Below are 14,051 nucleotides of genomic sequence, written 5' to 3'. Positions count from 1 at the left end.
AGAGCTGGGTGGGGGGGAAAGGCAAACGGGGTCCCCCGCCCCCCCCTGTTTCTCTCCGTTTTTTTTTTTTTTTTTTGTGGCTGGTTAATGTTGCTGTAATGTTACAGTGTGTGAAGAAGTAGAATTTTTACAACTACAGGGTTCCTCTGAAGTCTAGGAAAGTGCATATAAATATTAACGTAATTCCAGAGGTCAGTCCATTTGTCTTTTAACCTATTTTGCAGTTTAAAAATTGTCTAAGAGATCTATTAAACTGTAATTTTTGGTCTGGAAAAGTCTGACATTTTGACATGAAAAATGCGTAGGAACTCTTTCAGTCGCATCGTTTTATTGTTCAAGCTGAAGAGATTTGTTGTGATATTCTCAACCATATATAGTAAATATATATTTACATTCTAGTGACATAGAGCTTTTTCCACCTGTTACATATGAAAATGCAAAAAAAAAAGCACTGATACATATTTGCATATTGCCATAAATTTAACCCATGATCTGCTCCTCCCGTTCTTTTTTTTTTTTTTTCTTCTTTTTTAGGTGTTCAACACCTACTCCAACGAGGACTACGACCGACGTAACGAGGAAGTGGATCCCGTGGCCTCCTCGGCGGAGTACGAGCTGGAGAAGAGGGTGGAGAAACTGGAACTCTTCCCTGTGGAACTGGAGAAAGGTGGGAAAGAACGTCTTAAATGAGGAAACCGGTCTGTCAGTTACTCATTACACCTGAGAGACAGAGAAGCACACACACACACACACACACACAATCATCGGGATGCTTTCTATTATTAACAATATTCACGTTGTTAACGTAGCGTACTAGAAATATTCCTAGTTTGTCCAAGAAAAGCACGGAGATTCCCCTGCATGCACGCATTTGTGAAGAATGCGTCATCGGCTCCCCACCCTTCCACCCCCCGGGTTTCTTTTTCCACTTGTCTTGTTCTGCTGATGCATTTCCCCCATGATGCAGATCATAATTGCCCAGAAACTGAGAACGCTGTAGGATTCCTCCATCGTCTAACTGTTATGCAACCCGAACAGCTTGTAAATAATTAACTAAAGATGGGGGCTGGAAGAAGTTCTCATCCAGCCAATTCCTTATTTCCCGTGAAGCCGTTTGAACGTAAATGTCTCTTTCTGCTCCTAACCAATGAATTACTGATGTTTAAATGCCTTCGTTGAACAATATTTCCACATATCCTCCTAAAGTTTTTTTTTTTGTTTTTTTTTTTTTTTGATTATTTCCAAGCTGATTCTATTGATGTAAAAAAAAACAAAAAAAAAAAACTTTGTTTTTTGCTGAATTCCACCTGAACGCATATCGAAATGAACACGTGTGTCCAGATGAAGACGGCCTCGGGATCAGTATCATCGGGATGGGCGTCGGCGCCGATGCAGGCTTGGAGAAACTGGGCATCTTCGTGAAGACCGTCATCGAGGGTGGAGCTGCCGAGAGAGACAGCAGGTGAGAGCTGTGCTCATGTTGCTAACTTTAGTGCTTTGCAGAAGTATTCACAATAATGTTCAGATTTTGTCCGTACTGCAAACGCAAATTTCAATATGTTTATTGGGACTCTCTGTGATAGACGAGCACAGAGTGGCAAATGGGTACAATTCTAGCTGCCGCATGTTTCTACCAGTAGACTTTTTGCATAACATCACAGTTTATACCGCAGTTTTACGTCTTGCAGATATTCTCATTTGGATAAAAGTCTGTACTTTGACTGGGCCAGTCTAAATGACATATATATGATCTAAGTCATTCCATTGTAGCTCTGGCTTTACATTTAGTGTTGGTGTCCTCCACCTCAGTTTTACAGGTTTATTCTGATTTCCCATCATTTAGCTCCATCTAGCTTTCTGCTTCCTACTAAAATAACACATCTCAATAGCATGATGCTGCCACCGCCGTGTTTTGTTGTGCTGAACAGCGATGTTTTTCTTTTTTTTTTTTTTTGGTACATCTAGAGTTTTGCATGTTTTCTGAGATGTTCAGTCGCAGTCTTATCTGAAACTTCAAGCTAGACTTCTTGTTGCTTTTTATTTAACAATCACATTTTTTCTACTGCTTCTGTGATTTTACTCATGGATGTCGAAGTAAAGGGGGTCGGAAAAGAAAAAATTTTAAAAACGAAGCGTCTTTTTCCTCCTTCACATAAATTCCAGATAACATGTGCAAAACATTGCGGTTGCAACCCGACAAATCGTGACAAATATCAAGCAAAGACTCTACTGAAGGTCCAATTGTTGGAGGAAAAAAAAAAAATCTCCAAGCTGTGGAAGAGAGTTTTTTTTTTTTTTGTTACTGTTTCTGCCAGCCCACCTCCACACTCGGTCTCTCTCTCCATGTGCGCTCGGTCGCGCTCTGTCCTTGTCAGATTTATCAGCAGGGGTTCGGATTAGATCTGCTGAGACGCAAGGTTCTTATACGGGGATGTGCTGTAGGTATATCATTCGACAGAGATATCGCATTAGGGCGTAGAGTTCCTCTTTATAATTTTTACCCACAATCCCCGTTCTTCCATCTTCACAGTGCGTTTCTGTTTCTGTCTCCGGATGGTGCATCTGAGCGTGAACAGTGGAGAGCAAGCACTGAGCCAGGAATACAGGATATGACAGCCTCTCAGCAGGGAGGCTGTGATTTCTGCCTACAAACCGCAAGCTTCCACCCATCGGTGCGTTGATGTGGTTCCTGTTCCCTCTAAACTGTTTAAAACACTGATAGGCCGGACCGCTTGCTGCTGCATGAGAGCGCGGAGCGCTCCGAAGTCTGGATTCTGACGCTCTAAAGGTGTTAGTGGTGGGCGTGTTTTGTTCTGGGATTGATGTAACCCTCTAAAGCAGGAGCCTCGGTTGCAGCTTTCCAGAACACGACAGTGAGATTAGCTGAAAAGTGCAGCGAGCGGAGAGAGAAGCCAAGCAGAGGAGCAGAGGAGAAGCTGCTTTTACGTTGGGGTAAATTTGATTTACCCCAATGTGACAGTTCAGGCTACTCGGGGAAAGGAGAAAAGTTGAAAGAACAAGTGGAAATGACAACGGGAAGGCTGTGTTCGTGCACGAACGCATTTTTCTATCCTTGTAGATCATCGGAGCCTCCTTCTGACTTGACTGTGAAATCAATTGTTCTCCGCTGTTTATTGAATTGAGATAACGTTGCGTTAATGTTCACTGAAAATATTTGGAACCGTTGGGAGTTTTTCTGTTTGATTACTCCTGTTTTGTGTTTTTTCCCCACTGTGACTTATGTGAAATACTGCATTCTCAAATTGCACGTTCTTTGGTTAACAAACAGTTCTGCTGACTCTCTCTCATAGCCTGTATTTGGTGATTAGCCCATAGATTTACCTCAACGGATGGGCGGAGGTGGCTCTTGCAAACTCCTTGAACAAAAAACATCTCGACCAACATTTTCAATTCCCAACAAGGCTGTGGTTTTTTGGTGAGATGCCAAGCTTCAAATCAAAAATGTCAAGGCCAAACTTTGACACTTATTGCAAGCAGGGGTGATTTTCTGTCACCCAGTCATTGGGCTGTGTTGTGTGTGACGCCACTAGCTCTCCTAATCATACCCTACCACTGCCTTAAGTATGGACAACTGAAGGGGGCCCAGGATTGGTGCGATAAGGGCCACTTTTGTAGTGGAAACAGACAAAATTGCACCGACCTGTGCCGTGCCGCTCAGGAAACGAGGTGTAATATCACTCGAGACCTGTTCAGTTTCTCAGAAGTATGAAGAAAGGGATTTTACGGACTGGTTCTGAGTCCCACTGCCTCCTTAAATCTACCAGGGGAAAGTGAAAAATGGAGGATGAATTCAACAACGAGCATGTGTCACCTTTCAGAACCAGAACCGTCACAATCGAACTGAAATAGGAGCGCCGTGCTTTGATCTAACGGGTTCATCCTTGGGACGACATCTGCATAAAATGAAAAAAGTTATTTTGATTAGTGGTGCAGCCTGGCATGGTGATTTCGAAGGAGACTGGGGGGGAAAAAAAACTAAGTTGTGTTTTGTGCACTGCATTAGAATAAATACATGTTTAAATCACAGTAAGATTCAGAGCGTATTGGTGGCTTGGCCTCATTAGGTGGAGGGGACTGACGTCGCAATTTATCTGGTAATTAGCATTGTCCCTCCACTCAGAATACTTATTTATTATGCCTTTTTTGATTAAAATTCATTATTTCAAAATACTAGAAAGTGTCATAGTCGTGCATGTACATCGTTTTAGCATGAGCATCAAAGAGGTTCTCCAAAATATCTATCAACGTGCAATCTTGCTTTTATTACAATTAAGTGACTTTTTTTTCTGTCACTTTGTTTACAGTCTTGCGTTATTGTTTTTTTCTTCGTTTGTTTTTTTTTTTTTTTACTGCTGTATTTATTTGACAGTTCAATGCAACGCAGTCTCAGCTGCACAAAGTCACAGAGATATTTCTTTAGAGCAGGGAATAAAAAAAAAAAAAAAAAAAGGAATAAAAGTGTCTGAGCCTCGCACAGACAAGTCCGCCTGCAGAGCCGCTGGGTTTCTTTACCTCCATGTGACACAGCTCAGCTGGACGCTGTAGCTGTCACAGCCATACTAAATCCCTGCCGTTAGCTGCCGTGTTCTCGGTGGACTTATGTGGCAGACTTGGAGAGAAACTGAAAACCCAGTGGGCACAGCAGTGGACGTATGCCAAAGAAAATATTTCCTTGTGTTTATATTATTATTATTATTATTATTATTATTATTGTTATTATTGTTGTTGAATGAACTTGCAGTAAAATGTTCAAAGAGTTTGCTGTGTTTTAGTTTGAAAGGACTTCTCAGCGTTACTCTAAAATGAATATTTCATGACTTTATGATGATGTCAGTGCCTTCCCTCAGCATTGGCGCAATTGGTTAAAGTACACATTATTATAGTGTTGCATAATATAATGTTTGGCTCCATTTCTGTTGGTCGATTTAAAAAAAAAGAAGAAAATCAAATGAAGAAGCCCTTAGTAACTGTTTAACAAAACACACTTGGATTGATATGATAATGAGAACCCATTCAGTAAGAGTTTCTTTGTTGCATAAGAAAAAAAAAATGTTCTGCACCTTTAAGGCACTCAGGATTTATAATAATAGTTTTTAAAACAATTCCAAAAATACTTTCAAGTAAACTGAATAGTTATCAAGAATGTGCAATGAAAGGTCTTTCCTTGCAACTTCCCTGGCACTAAATTCTTTTTTTTTTATTATTATTATCCGTAGTTCAGTTTCAGGTCAAGAAATTTTGTAAGCTTTAATTTTTATTTTTATTTTTTTAATGTACCATGTAGCCCAAGGCGAAAGACTGCCTGACCTCTGCATCCTTGTTAGCCTCCGTAGCTTTTTTTTTCTTTTTAGCCTCATCTTTTGATTTTTGCAGGAATCAGAAGTTCCCTCTGTGAACGTTCTCTGAAGCAGCCGTGTTGCACTTCATAAAAATGATTTGAACGTGTATGACGTGGGTCAGTGAACATGAAATTAATGAGAAAAAAACTGGGTAAAACTTCTCAGGCTCATTTCGTCACAGCCCGGCGTTGCCTGATGCCTCTGCTTGTGCCCATCAGGATCAAGGTGAATGACCAGATTGTGGAAGTGGACGGGACCAGTCTGGTGGGTGTGACCCAAAGCTTTGCTGCTTCAGTCCTGAGGAACACGTCAGGAGTCGTTCGGTAGGAAAAACTCACATCCAAATAAATTTGGTTCTTGTGAAGTCTATATATATGGGAAATAAATACAACATATAAACAACAACAAAAAATCAATTTATCTAATGCCTGAATGCCCCTAAAACAAGTAGGAGATGATACTCTTCTTATAAACATTAACAGGGAGCCCAAATTTAAATTTGTTGTGCATTTTCTCTTTTCCAAACTGTCAAAATTATACTCACTCGCATGATTACTGATTTTTGGTGAAACGTCACGTAGCAAGTTAAAGAGAGAATACACACTTTTCATAATGAGAGCAATATCCTAGAATATTTCTGGTTGAGCATCTGGCCAGTCTCACTGCTGAAACTTCATAAACCGATTGGTTTCCTGGCAGCTTTGGAGCATATTTCAGAAATTGTTTGAGGTCAACTTTGATCCAAAATCTTATGGTGTGCCTCATTGCTCAATAGGTACATGCCTTAAAGCCTGAATCAGCCATAGCAACACGTGTTTTTCAGAAGCATAGATAAACCCTGCAAAATAAATCACTATCTATCAAAAAAAAAAAAAATGTGAACAGAAACTTAAAAAAGCAAAATCTTTTATAATTTTTTTTTATTTTGCAAGCAAAATTCAATGAAGAGCCTAAGGGGAAAACTCCACTTTATGATATATCCATAACTAGTCCATTTTCATATTTGATAAAAGAAAACGACAGGCTGGTTTGATTCAACAAGACACATTTAGATTTGAAATGTTTTAAAATTACCCAGGACCAGCAGGCGTCTGAACGTTGCAGCTCTGAATTCCTTTAGCCCTGCTGTCATGGTGCAGAAATCACAAAGCCGCCCCTCAAGTCGCCATACTCGCTGTGAAAAACACACACACACACACGCACACACACACACACACACACACACACACACACACACACACACGCACACACACCCACACACACACACACACACACACACACGCACGCGATGGCAGGAAGGCTTTGATTTGAAAAGCTCAAGCTGTCCTTGGCAACAGCCTGCCGTACCAGCCTCCAACTGATTCTTGTCTTTTATTCTCCTTTGGTTTGCTTAGTGTTTTTTCAACATTCGCCGTGGTTCCTAACCTCCTCTCCTCTCATTTCTTTTGTCTCTTTGACTCAAACGTCCAAAGAAAAGTCCGACGCACTTGTTATTGCAGGTCACAGTTGAAGACTTCCAGTTTGTGTTATGGTTCATTACACAGATTTTTCTCACTTGAAGCCGTCGATGCAGTAACATCTGGAGAGGTGTCCGCGTCACTGTTAAAAATAATCAATAAATCGATCGGTTTTCGACCTCTATTTATATTCTAAATGAGGCAGAGACGTCAAAAGATGCTTTATGTTGTGGAAATGCAGCCCTGGTAGAAAACCTGAAGACATGTCCACTGGTGTCACAACACACTGCTGTCCCAGCAGATGCTGTTTGCTGAACTAATATTGACAGTGGAGGTTTTCCACACAGCAGGGTGTGTGTGTGTGTGTGTGTGTGTGTGCGCGTGCGTGCGTGCGTGCGTGTGTGTGTGTGCGTGTCGGTGAGGCAGCCTTGGAAAGGTGAACATCTATCATCCGCCCGTCTATCCTGGCCGCAAAAAATGAAGAGATTAATAAGTGAAGAACTAAAAAGCGTGCAAATGTTCAAACTGTAACTCAGAGTTTTTCCGTCACGCAGCAAATCGTGATGTTCGAAACCAGAACGTTGATGTTACGTTGACGAGTCAGAGCAGGTTATTTCCGTCTCTCACTCCCCTGTGTTATTTCTGACCAGATTCGACTCTCGCTGCCACCTCCTCACTCGCACTCGATATTCAATCTTCCTCCATCACATCTCACTCACTCTTCCTCCTCCTCCACCTCCTCCTCGGTAAATCCTTCCCTCACTTTGTCTGATCACAAGAGGTTTCGTGGCCAAATGTCCCAGATTTTCCTTTTTAGCTAAATTCAACCCCGATTTTCAGCAGCGAATCATCCAGGTATTAGACAGAGCCTCTCCTCGCTTCATTGACTACGAGTAAAATGTAGTTTAAATGTAGTTGCAAACCATGTGGCGTTTCTAACAGAAAGCGGTCGTAATAAAATGCACAACTGTACGCTGTACAGGAAGAACATTTTTCAGATTTCTTTTAAACTCTTTTCAATCCTGATTTATTTATTTTACCCAGATTTAGCTCAATGAAAAAAAAAGTAGCTAATTGGTTCCTATTAAATATTACAATTTTGCCAAGTTGACATATTTTATTACATCTTGGATAATATTGAAGGAGTGCTAGACATCTATTTGAAGGAACACCATGATATTCCATATATTAGAGCCATCCTCGTTTTAATTGGAGTGCAGAAATAAATCATTTCTGGCGGTGTGTGCGTGCAGTTCGGCTAATCCAGCACCCTCCCGCCTGGCTGTCTCAGAGCAGGAGGAGGCAGCTACAAACCGAGACAAACTCCACTCGCACGTGGAGAGAGGCTGTTTCCAGGTCATCTACTCCTCAGACGTCCCCTCGCCTGTCCATGAAGGACCTCACTGTTCCACTGGCCTTTCTATCACTGTGGATTTTTTTTTCTTCCTCTTTCTTCTCCATGCCATGTCCTTCAGTTGTTCCTTTACATGTAGATCAAGTGTGCCTCTCTGCCGAACGAGCTCGGGGGAAATGAATTCACTTGATCGGGTCCTATCTCGAATCCACTTTCCTCTCTCCCTCTCTCACGCGCACAGATTGGACCTCGCTCACACATGTGCACACGGACGCTTGGACCCTGCTGTCTTCAACGTTTGCTTTAATTATTGGCCTATTGTGTTAGCTGTAAGGAGAGAGAGAAAAAAATATATAAATTGGAGATAATGACATTTTTCGCCTGATTTGCAGAAACAACGCACGCAGTGAGTCAAAAGGTTTAAGCTGAGGAACATGTGCACTTCCTGCAATCTGGGAGCCAAAACTCAAACTTTAGAAGGGTCGCTCTTTTTCACATTGAAGATTTGAGTTGGATATTTTTTGTGTCCCTACAGAGGCACAGTCTGTTTTGTTTTTGTTTGTTTTTTTTTCCATTTGGCTTAAATCCCTGCCAGGCTAATAGCTGGCTGCCCTGCTGTACTGACTGGCTTTGCACATTATTATGCACATCCAGTCCCCCAGCCTCGCTCTGATACGTCAGCAAATATCGCTGTCGTTGTTATTCGGCTTTGGGCCTCTGCTTCTCTCTCGATGACTGCTGCCGTTGCCTGGCCTCCCTGCACAAAAACACGACAAGATCCAGGTCACCGACGCTCGACATGCGCGCCTCCTTGCATGTTCACGGGAAACACATTGTTTAGCTAAAAGGAGCCGAGTTAAAGCTGCTGATCAGGTAGATCAAACTCCATTTAGATAATATTTATCCCCTATACGACAGTATTTCACAATCACATTTTCCGTTTTGTTTTGCTTTTATTTTTTTTGCTCTAAATTCTTACATAATCAAGATAAAATCTAAAACAATAATCCACACTTGCCTATTGTGACGTCATACAAAGTATATGGTATGGTTATTTTGAAATGTATAATTTTCTTGTTTGTTCTTAAAGAACCAAAATTATATTATATTATATTATATTATATTACATTATATTATATTATATTATATTATAGGGGTGGGTATTTACTGTATCGTTTATCATGTATTGTGATAAATGTCTTTCTATGATGAGAACTCTGCTTTTATTATCACAATAAACAACACAAGTAATGACACTTAAACCCCTCTCCCCCAAAATTGTCCACATTGTCAGGATGGTTAGTTTTTACTATTTTCTCCACTGTTTGGTCAATAAATATTAATTAATTTGAAAACATGGTTAAATACAGTTAATGTGGGTGTTCTGGTGGCACCAATCAAACTGCATTTTATGATTGGTGTCCTAAAGAAGTCTGTTGCAAATTTTTTAAAGGGCAATATCTAAGTTTGCGGCGCTACGATTGCCGTGTCATGCTGTCACTGCCATACATTTAACAACAAGAGAAGTACTAAGCAGTTCTTATCGTCACTTTAACCATCATCACAATATTATCACAAAATACCGTGGTGAAACTTTTAAGTTTATATTATTTTGTACCGTATCGTATCGTATCGTATCGTATTATATTATATTATGTTATTTAACAATGCTTGTCCGTGCAGCTTTGTGATTGGCCGAGAGCGCCCAGGTCAGCAGAGTGAGGTGGCCACGCTCATCCAGCAGACCCTGGAGCAGGAGAGGAGGCAGAGAGAGCTCCTGGAGCAGCAGTACGCCCACTACGACGCGGATGACGATGAGGTAATTACACATATCCTTACTTCCCCCGATTGGTGCAATGTTAGCATCACACGCACACGGGACTGGGAATCCTAGTTTGGGTCCTGAAAGGCCATTTATTTTAAGTTCACACGCTCCCAACAATTCATGCAAGTGACAGTGTAATGAAAAATGAGGCTTCTGGTTGTCACTTAATGCTAATCAGCTTCTTTCTCGTGACAGCTGGCTTGAAGTATCAGCTTATTAGCTCTATAAAACTGACTGACAGTGTAGGCTTTTGATGCTAGCATTGAAAAACATGCTCTCTCACCGCCATGCAGACTAAGAGGATGCTCTGAGAGCTGCATCACTCAGCATTTCCCTCTGGTTCTGATGCGTAGTCACAGCACATTTTAATCCTCCAGACACTGAGCTCCTGGCGTCGCAACTCGTGTTATCTTTGGTTTTGAGCTAAATAGGCACAGTTGCACTTTGCATCTGCATGAAATAGATCACTGGAAGAAGCAAAGATCAGTGCAAATGTAAAATGCATGCTGTGGAAAGGCTGTCGTCTGGTCGTGTCTCTGTGTAGTGTTTTATACATGGAGTGTGAAATCTTTTATTCCCCGGTGATCGTTGCGTTTAAAATGGTTTTGCTTTAAGAATCTCCTTTTCAGGCTGTTGATGCTGAATCTAGCACTTCTGTAGTTATAGCAAGACATAAGTACGACACTGTCAAGTGTCATTAAAGCTTCTGCGGCTCTAATTTGGCTATTGGCAGAAGGCTCACCAAGCTGTGCAGAGTCAGATTTTTGCGCCTAGAATATCTGTCTTTGGATGTATTTCCCCCTCTCGATACTTTTGTGTGATACAAAATAAAACTACAAACAGTACATTATGTATTAATGATAGCTTTCGGCTAAGGAATAACTTAACCTCTTAACTATCATCCCCAAATAACATGTAAGTCGGTGGATTGAAGAGGAAACCGGTGACAATTAAGAGGTTTTGAAAAGATTAGAATAAATTGTACTTTTTAAGGTATACTTAAGTCACATTTATTTAAGCAAAAACAATGAAAGTCAGAACTAGTTGAAAAGCTCCTTCTTCACTTAAAGTATCAGTGTCCAGAGTTTAATTCCATCATTAGTATATGGGAATGTAACGTAGAACGATGGCCCTGTAGCCACAAACCAATCAGACCGAGCTCTGTTTTTATGGATAGAGGCGATAGGTGCAGGAAAAGAGACGAGGAGACAATGTAGGCCAAGATAATGAGACCAGAGACCATGAATCGTGCCTGTACAAGAGAAGAAAAATCAGAAGGAAAATTTAGCCAACTGTGCACTACAGAGTGTACTATGTCAGGATTTTTTAGGATTTAGAGTAACATCACTGGTAAGATTGGTCTCTTTTGGTCGTCAGCCAAAAACTGAATCGACCCCTCCATTTAGGTTTAATGCACAACAGTCAGTGCCAGTGTTCATTAAGCTACAGGGTATTTTGAGAGGGACACGAAGAAACACAGTAATGGCTCACATAAATGTCAAATCTGGAGACGCATTTTAGAGATTTGAAAATATAACCCCTCCAGACGCCACTCGTTTTGCCTTCTTAGTTTTTTTGCATTTGATGTAATATAAAAATCCGACATCCATATATGTTAAGAATAACATATGATCACTGCTGACTCGTGAAATGTTATTTCATGATTCTTTCACTTTATTTTTCAAGCTTCTTTTTTTGCACCAAAGCACACTGCTCAACCGTTATGTAACAGGCAGCAGTAGCATTGCAAGCGTAGCTTGTGTGAAAGTGAAACAGGGCTGAGTGTGGATTTAGGAAAAAGCCTTTACCATCAGTGCTTAATAAAAAAAATAAATAAATAAAAACACTGGGTACATCACTGTAATGTGATGTGCTGCCCTGTGGAGTTCAAAGAAAGAGGAAAAAAGGCTACAGCAGCTAGCTAGCTGTAGCCTTTTTTAGCTAGCCACATAGTTTGTAGCTATCTAGCTACAAACTATGTCTGCAGCAGATTGCAATTTGTAGATAATGGCAGGTTTAACCTGCAACCTGAATTCTTGCTTATTTATAGACAAGAACCGTCCATAGCAATGTTCCTTCTTTTAGCTATCAAGTCAAGTCACAATATGGGTTACATTGTTTAGCTTTAACTGTTACTATTCCAGTGGTTTGCTTAATGTGATAGAGTATTGTACCCATATCTTAGGTCAACATCGCTTTAGGTTTCCTTTGACAGTTCCTAATATATAAAAAAAAATAAAAATAAAAATAATAATAATAATAATAATAATTTCCATTTAGCTTTATATTAAATTTTCCCATCTTTATAACAAGGGTCATGCATAAATATAATGAATATAACTGTCAAAACTCAGCATCTTAAGTTGTACTTTTCACAAATGTCTTTCATGGGACGGAAATCAAAACAGACTCTTTGACCTCTTAAGGTTGCTACTGTTTTAGACTAAACTTGCAAACCAGGATGCTGTATGCTCTCCATCAAGTTTTTTTTTTTTTTTTTTTTTTTGCTTAAAGCTCAGTCAATTTTCTGTCAAAGGGCCAAAGAGAGAATTGGTATTTATCCTATTTTTGTTTGTTGTGTGTAAATAATATGACTGTTTTTTTTCTTTTCATTTCTCTTAAAGCAGACGGGGGAGTATGCCACCGATGATGAGGAAACGGGATCAACAGCGGGTGGCGAGAAGAGCATAGAGGTGTTTGATCTGCCGGAAACGGAAGACATCTTGTCTCCTTCGGAGTTGGATGCCACTAAGCTGTACCAGAAGTTCAGAGAGGTAAACTCGCTTTATACAGTTGAATAAACATCTCTGAAGGCAGTTTGAAGGAGTGATGGGAAACAGTTCATTTTAATTCTTGTTATTGCTTTGGGGAAGAAATGTTAAGCCAAAGTAAGTTGGTAATCGGTAGATTAAATTAAATCAAGCAACAAAAGTTAATAACACAATGTTATCCAACACCTCTTTTTTTTTTTTTTTTTTTTTTACTCGGCAGTGTTGCTGCTCTTGCCAAAAGAGGCGATCCGCTTACCTCCTCAAATTCCCAAGTGGTTCGTGAGTGATTATAGGTGCGAACACGGTGATCGCTACTAATGATCTCCCAGGAAAAGAACGACGTTGCTCCTCGGCAAGCTTCCTATCCGAGATCCAAAGACACTCTGGCCGACTCTTTGGCGCCACCTCTGAAATTTAAGCTCAACGGAGAAAAGTACGGCGATAAAACGGAACATTAATTTATTGTCAGGTAGCGCGGTCGCACTCTTTCGGCTGCTGAGTGAATGGTAATATTGATTGTTCACTGCACTGCTGTGGCACATTTTCCCCCTTTGTGAAGTTCCACGGTGGTTATATAACACGTTTAACAAATGGCTTCAGCTGCACAGCGGGCGCCGGCTGAGGAGACCGAGAGGAAATAAAATAAAAACGTGCTCTCAGGGTTTTTTCGCTTGTTCTTTTGCCTCCCTTTACTGTATATTTGCCCAACTCCTGCAGTGCATTGGTAATTACTTTAATCTTGTTTTTTTCTGCTGAGCTTTAAAATGCAACGTTTTTATTGCAGCCCCATACTTTACACCGAGATTTACAAATGCACCATCGTTACTCCCTATGCAACTCATCCATCCATTGTGTTAAACATTTATATTTTAACATCTTTTTACAGGGAAAAAAAGAAAATTTTTTTCCCTGTTCTTTCCTCTGGGAGGAAACGTCAAAGAGGGAGCTGGGAGGACAGGGTCGGCCGCCTCTGCCACTCAAACCGGATCGACAGCAGAGAGCCTGCGCAGCCATGCATTTGATTATCTGACCGCCATCTCTCTCCTCTCTGACGTTTCTCACTTTTGCCCTGCTTGGACTCTCTGCAGCTCCAGATCAAGCACACGGTGACAGAGGCCGAGATCCAGAAGCTCAAAACCAAGGTGAGAGACCAAAACGTCTGTGGGTTTTGTGGAGTAAGACGCTGAGGTTTGTCAAAGTTTTTTTTTTTTTTTTTTTTTTTTTTTTATATGGGGGAAAAACAAACAAAATAAATTTAACGGGGGGGGCTTTTTTTTTCCCCCT

The 14,051-nt window shown here is 40.7% G+C and overlaps 1 protein-coding gene and 1 long non-coding RNA gene across 5 annotated transcripts in view; one reads left to right on the top strand and one right to left on the bottom strand.

Moving 5' to 3' along the window:
• ppp1r9a (protein phosphatase 1, regulatory subunit 9A) overlaps positions 1 to 14,051 on the top strand; it is a 62,428-nt gene that overhangs the window by 21,124 nt on the left and 27,253 nt on the right. For 2 of the 4 annotated variants that reach the window (XM_015040373.1, XM_015040371.1), the window contains exons 3-8: positions 535 to 667; positions 1,342 to 1,462; positions 5,579 to 5,683; positions 9,855 to 9,990; positions 12,624 to 12,770; positions 13,856 to 13,909. In XM_015040373.1, coding sequence (XP_014895859.1) covers positions 535 to 667; positions 1,342 to 1,462; positions 5,579 to 5,683; positions 9,855 to 9,990; positions 12,624 to 12,770; positions 13,856 to 13,909 — 696 coding nt within the window. Of the gene's footprint in view, positions 1 to 534; positions 668 to 1,341; positions 1,463 to 5,578; positions 5,684 to 9,854; positions 9,991 to 12,620; positions 12,771 to 13,855; positions 13,910 to 14,051 lie in introns of all 4 variants that reach the window. The other 2 variants (XM_015040372.1, XM_015040370.1) reach the window with 1 other exon arrangement.
• On the bottom strand, positions 8,009 to 13,849 carry LOC106952333 (uncharacterized). The gene is made up of 2 exons (XR_001425962.1): positions 13,024 to 13,849; positions 8,009 to 8,498 (listed from the first exon to the last, which is right to left on the bottom strand). It is a non-coding gene; the product is annotated as an uncharacterized LOC106952333 (long non-coding RNA).

Source organism: Poecilia latipinna, unplaced genomic scaffold, assembly GCF_001443285.1.
Source record: "Poecilia latipinna isolate Pla-1442-1.1 unplaced genomic scaffold, P_latipinna-1.0 Scaffold508, whole genome shotgun sequence".
Lineage (NCBI taxonomy): Eukaryota > Metazoa > Chordata > Actinopteri > Cyprinodontiformes > Poeciliidae > Poecilia > Poecilia latipinna.
This window is presented reverse-complemented; position numbering and strand designations above follow the sequence as displayed.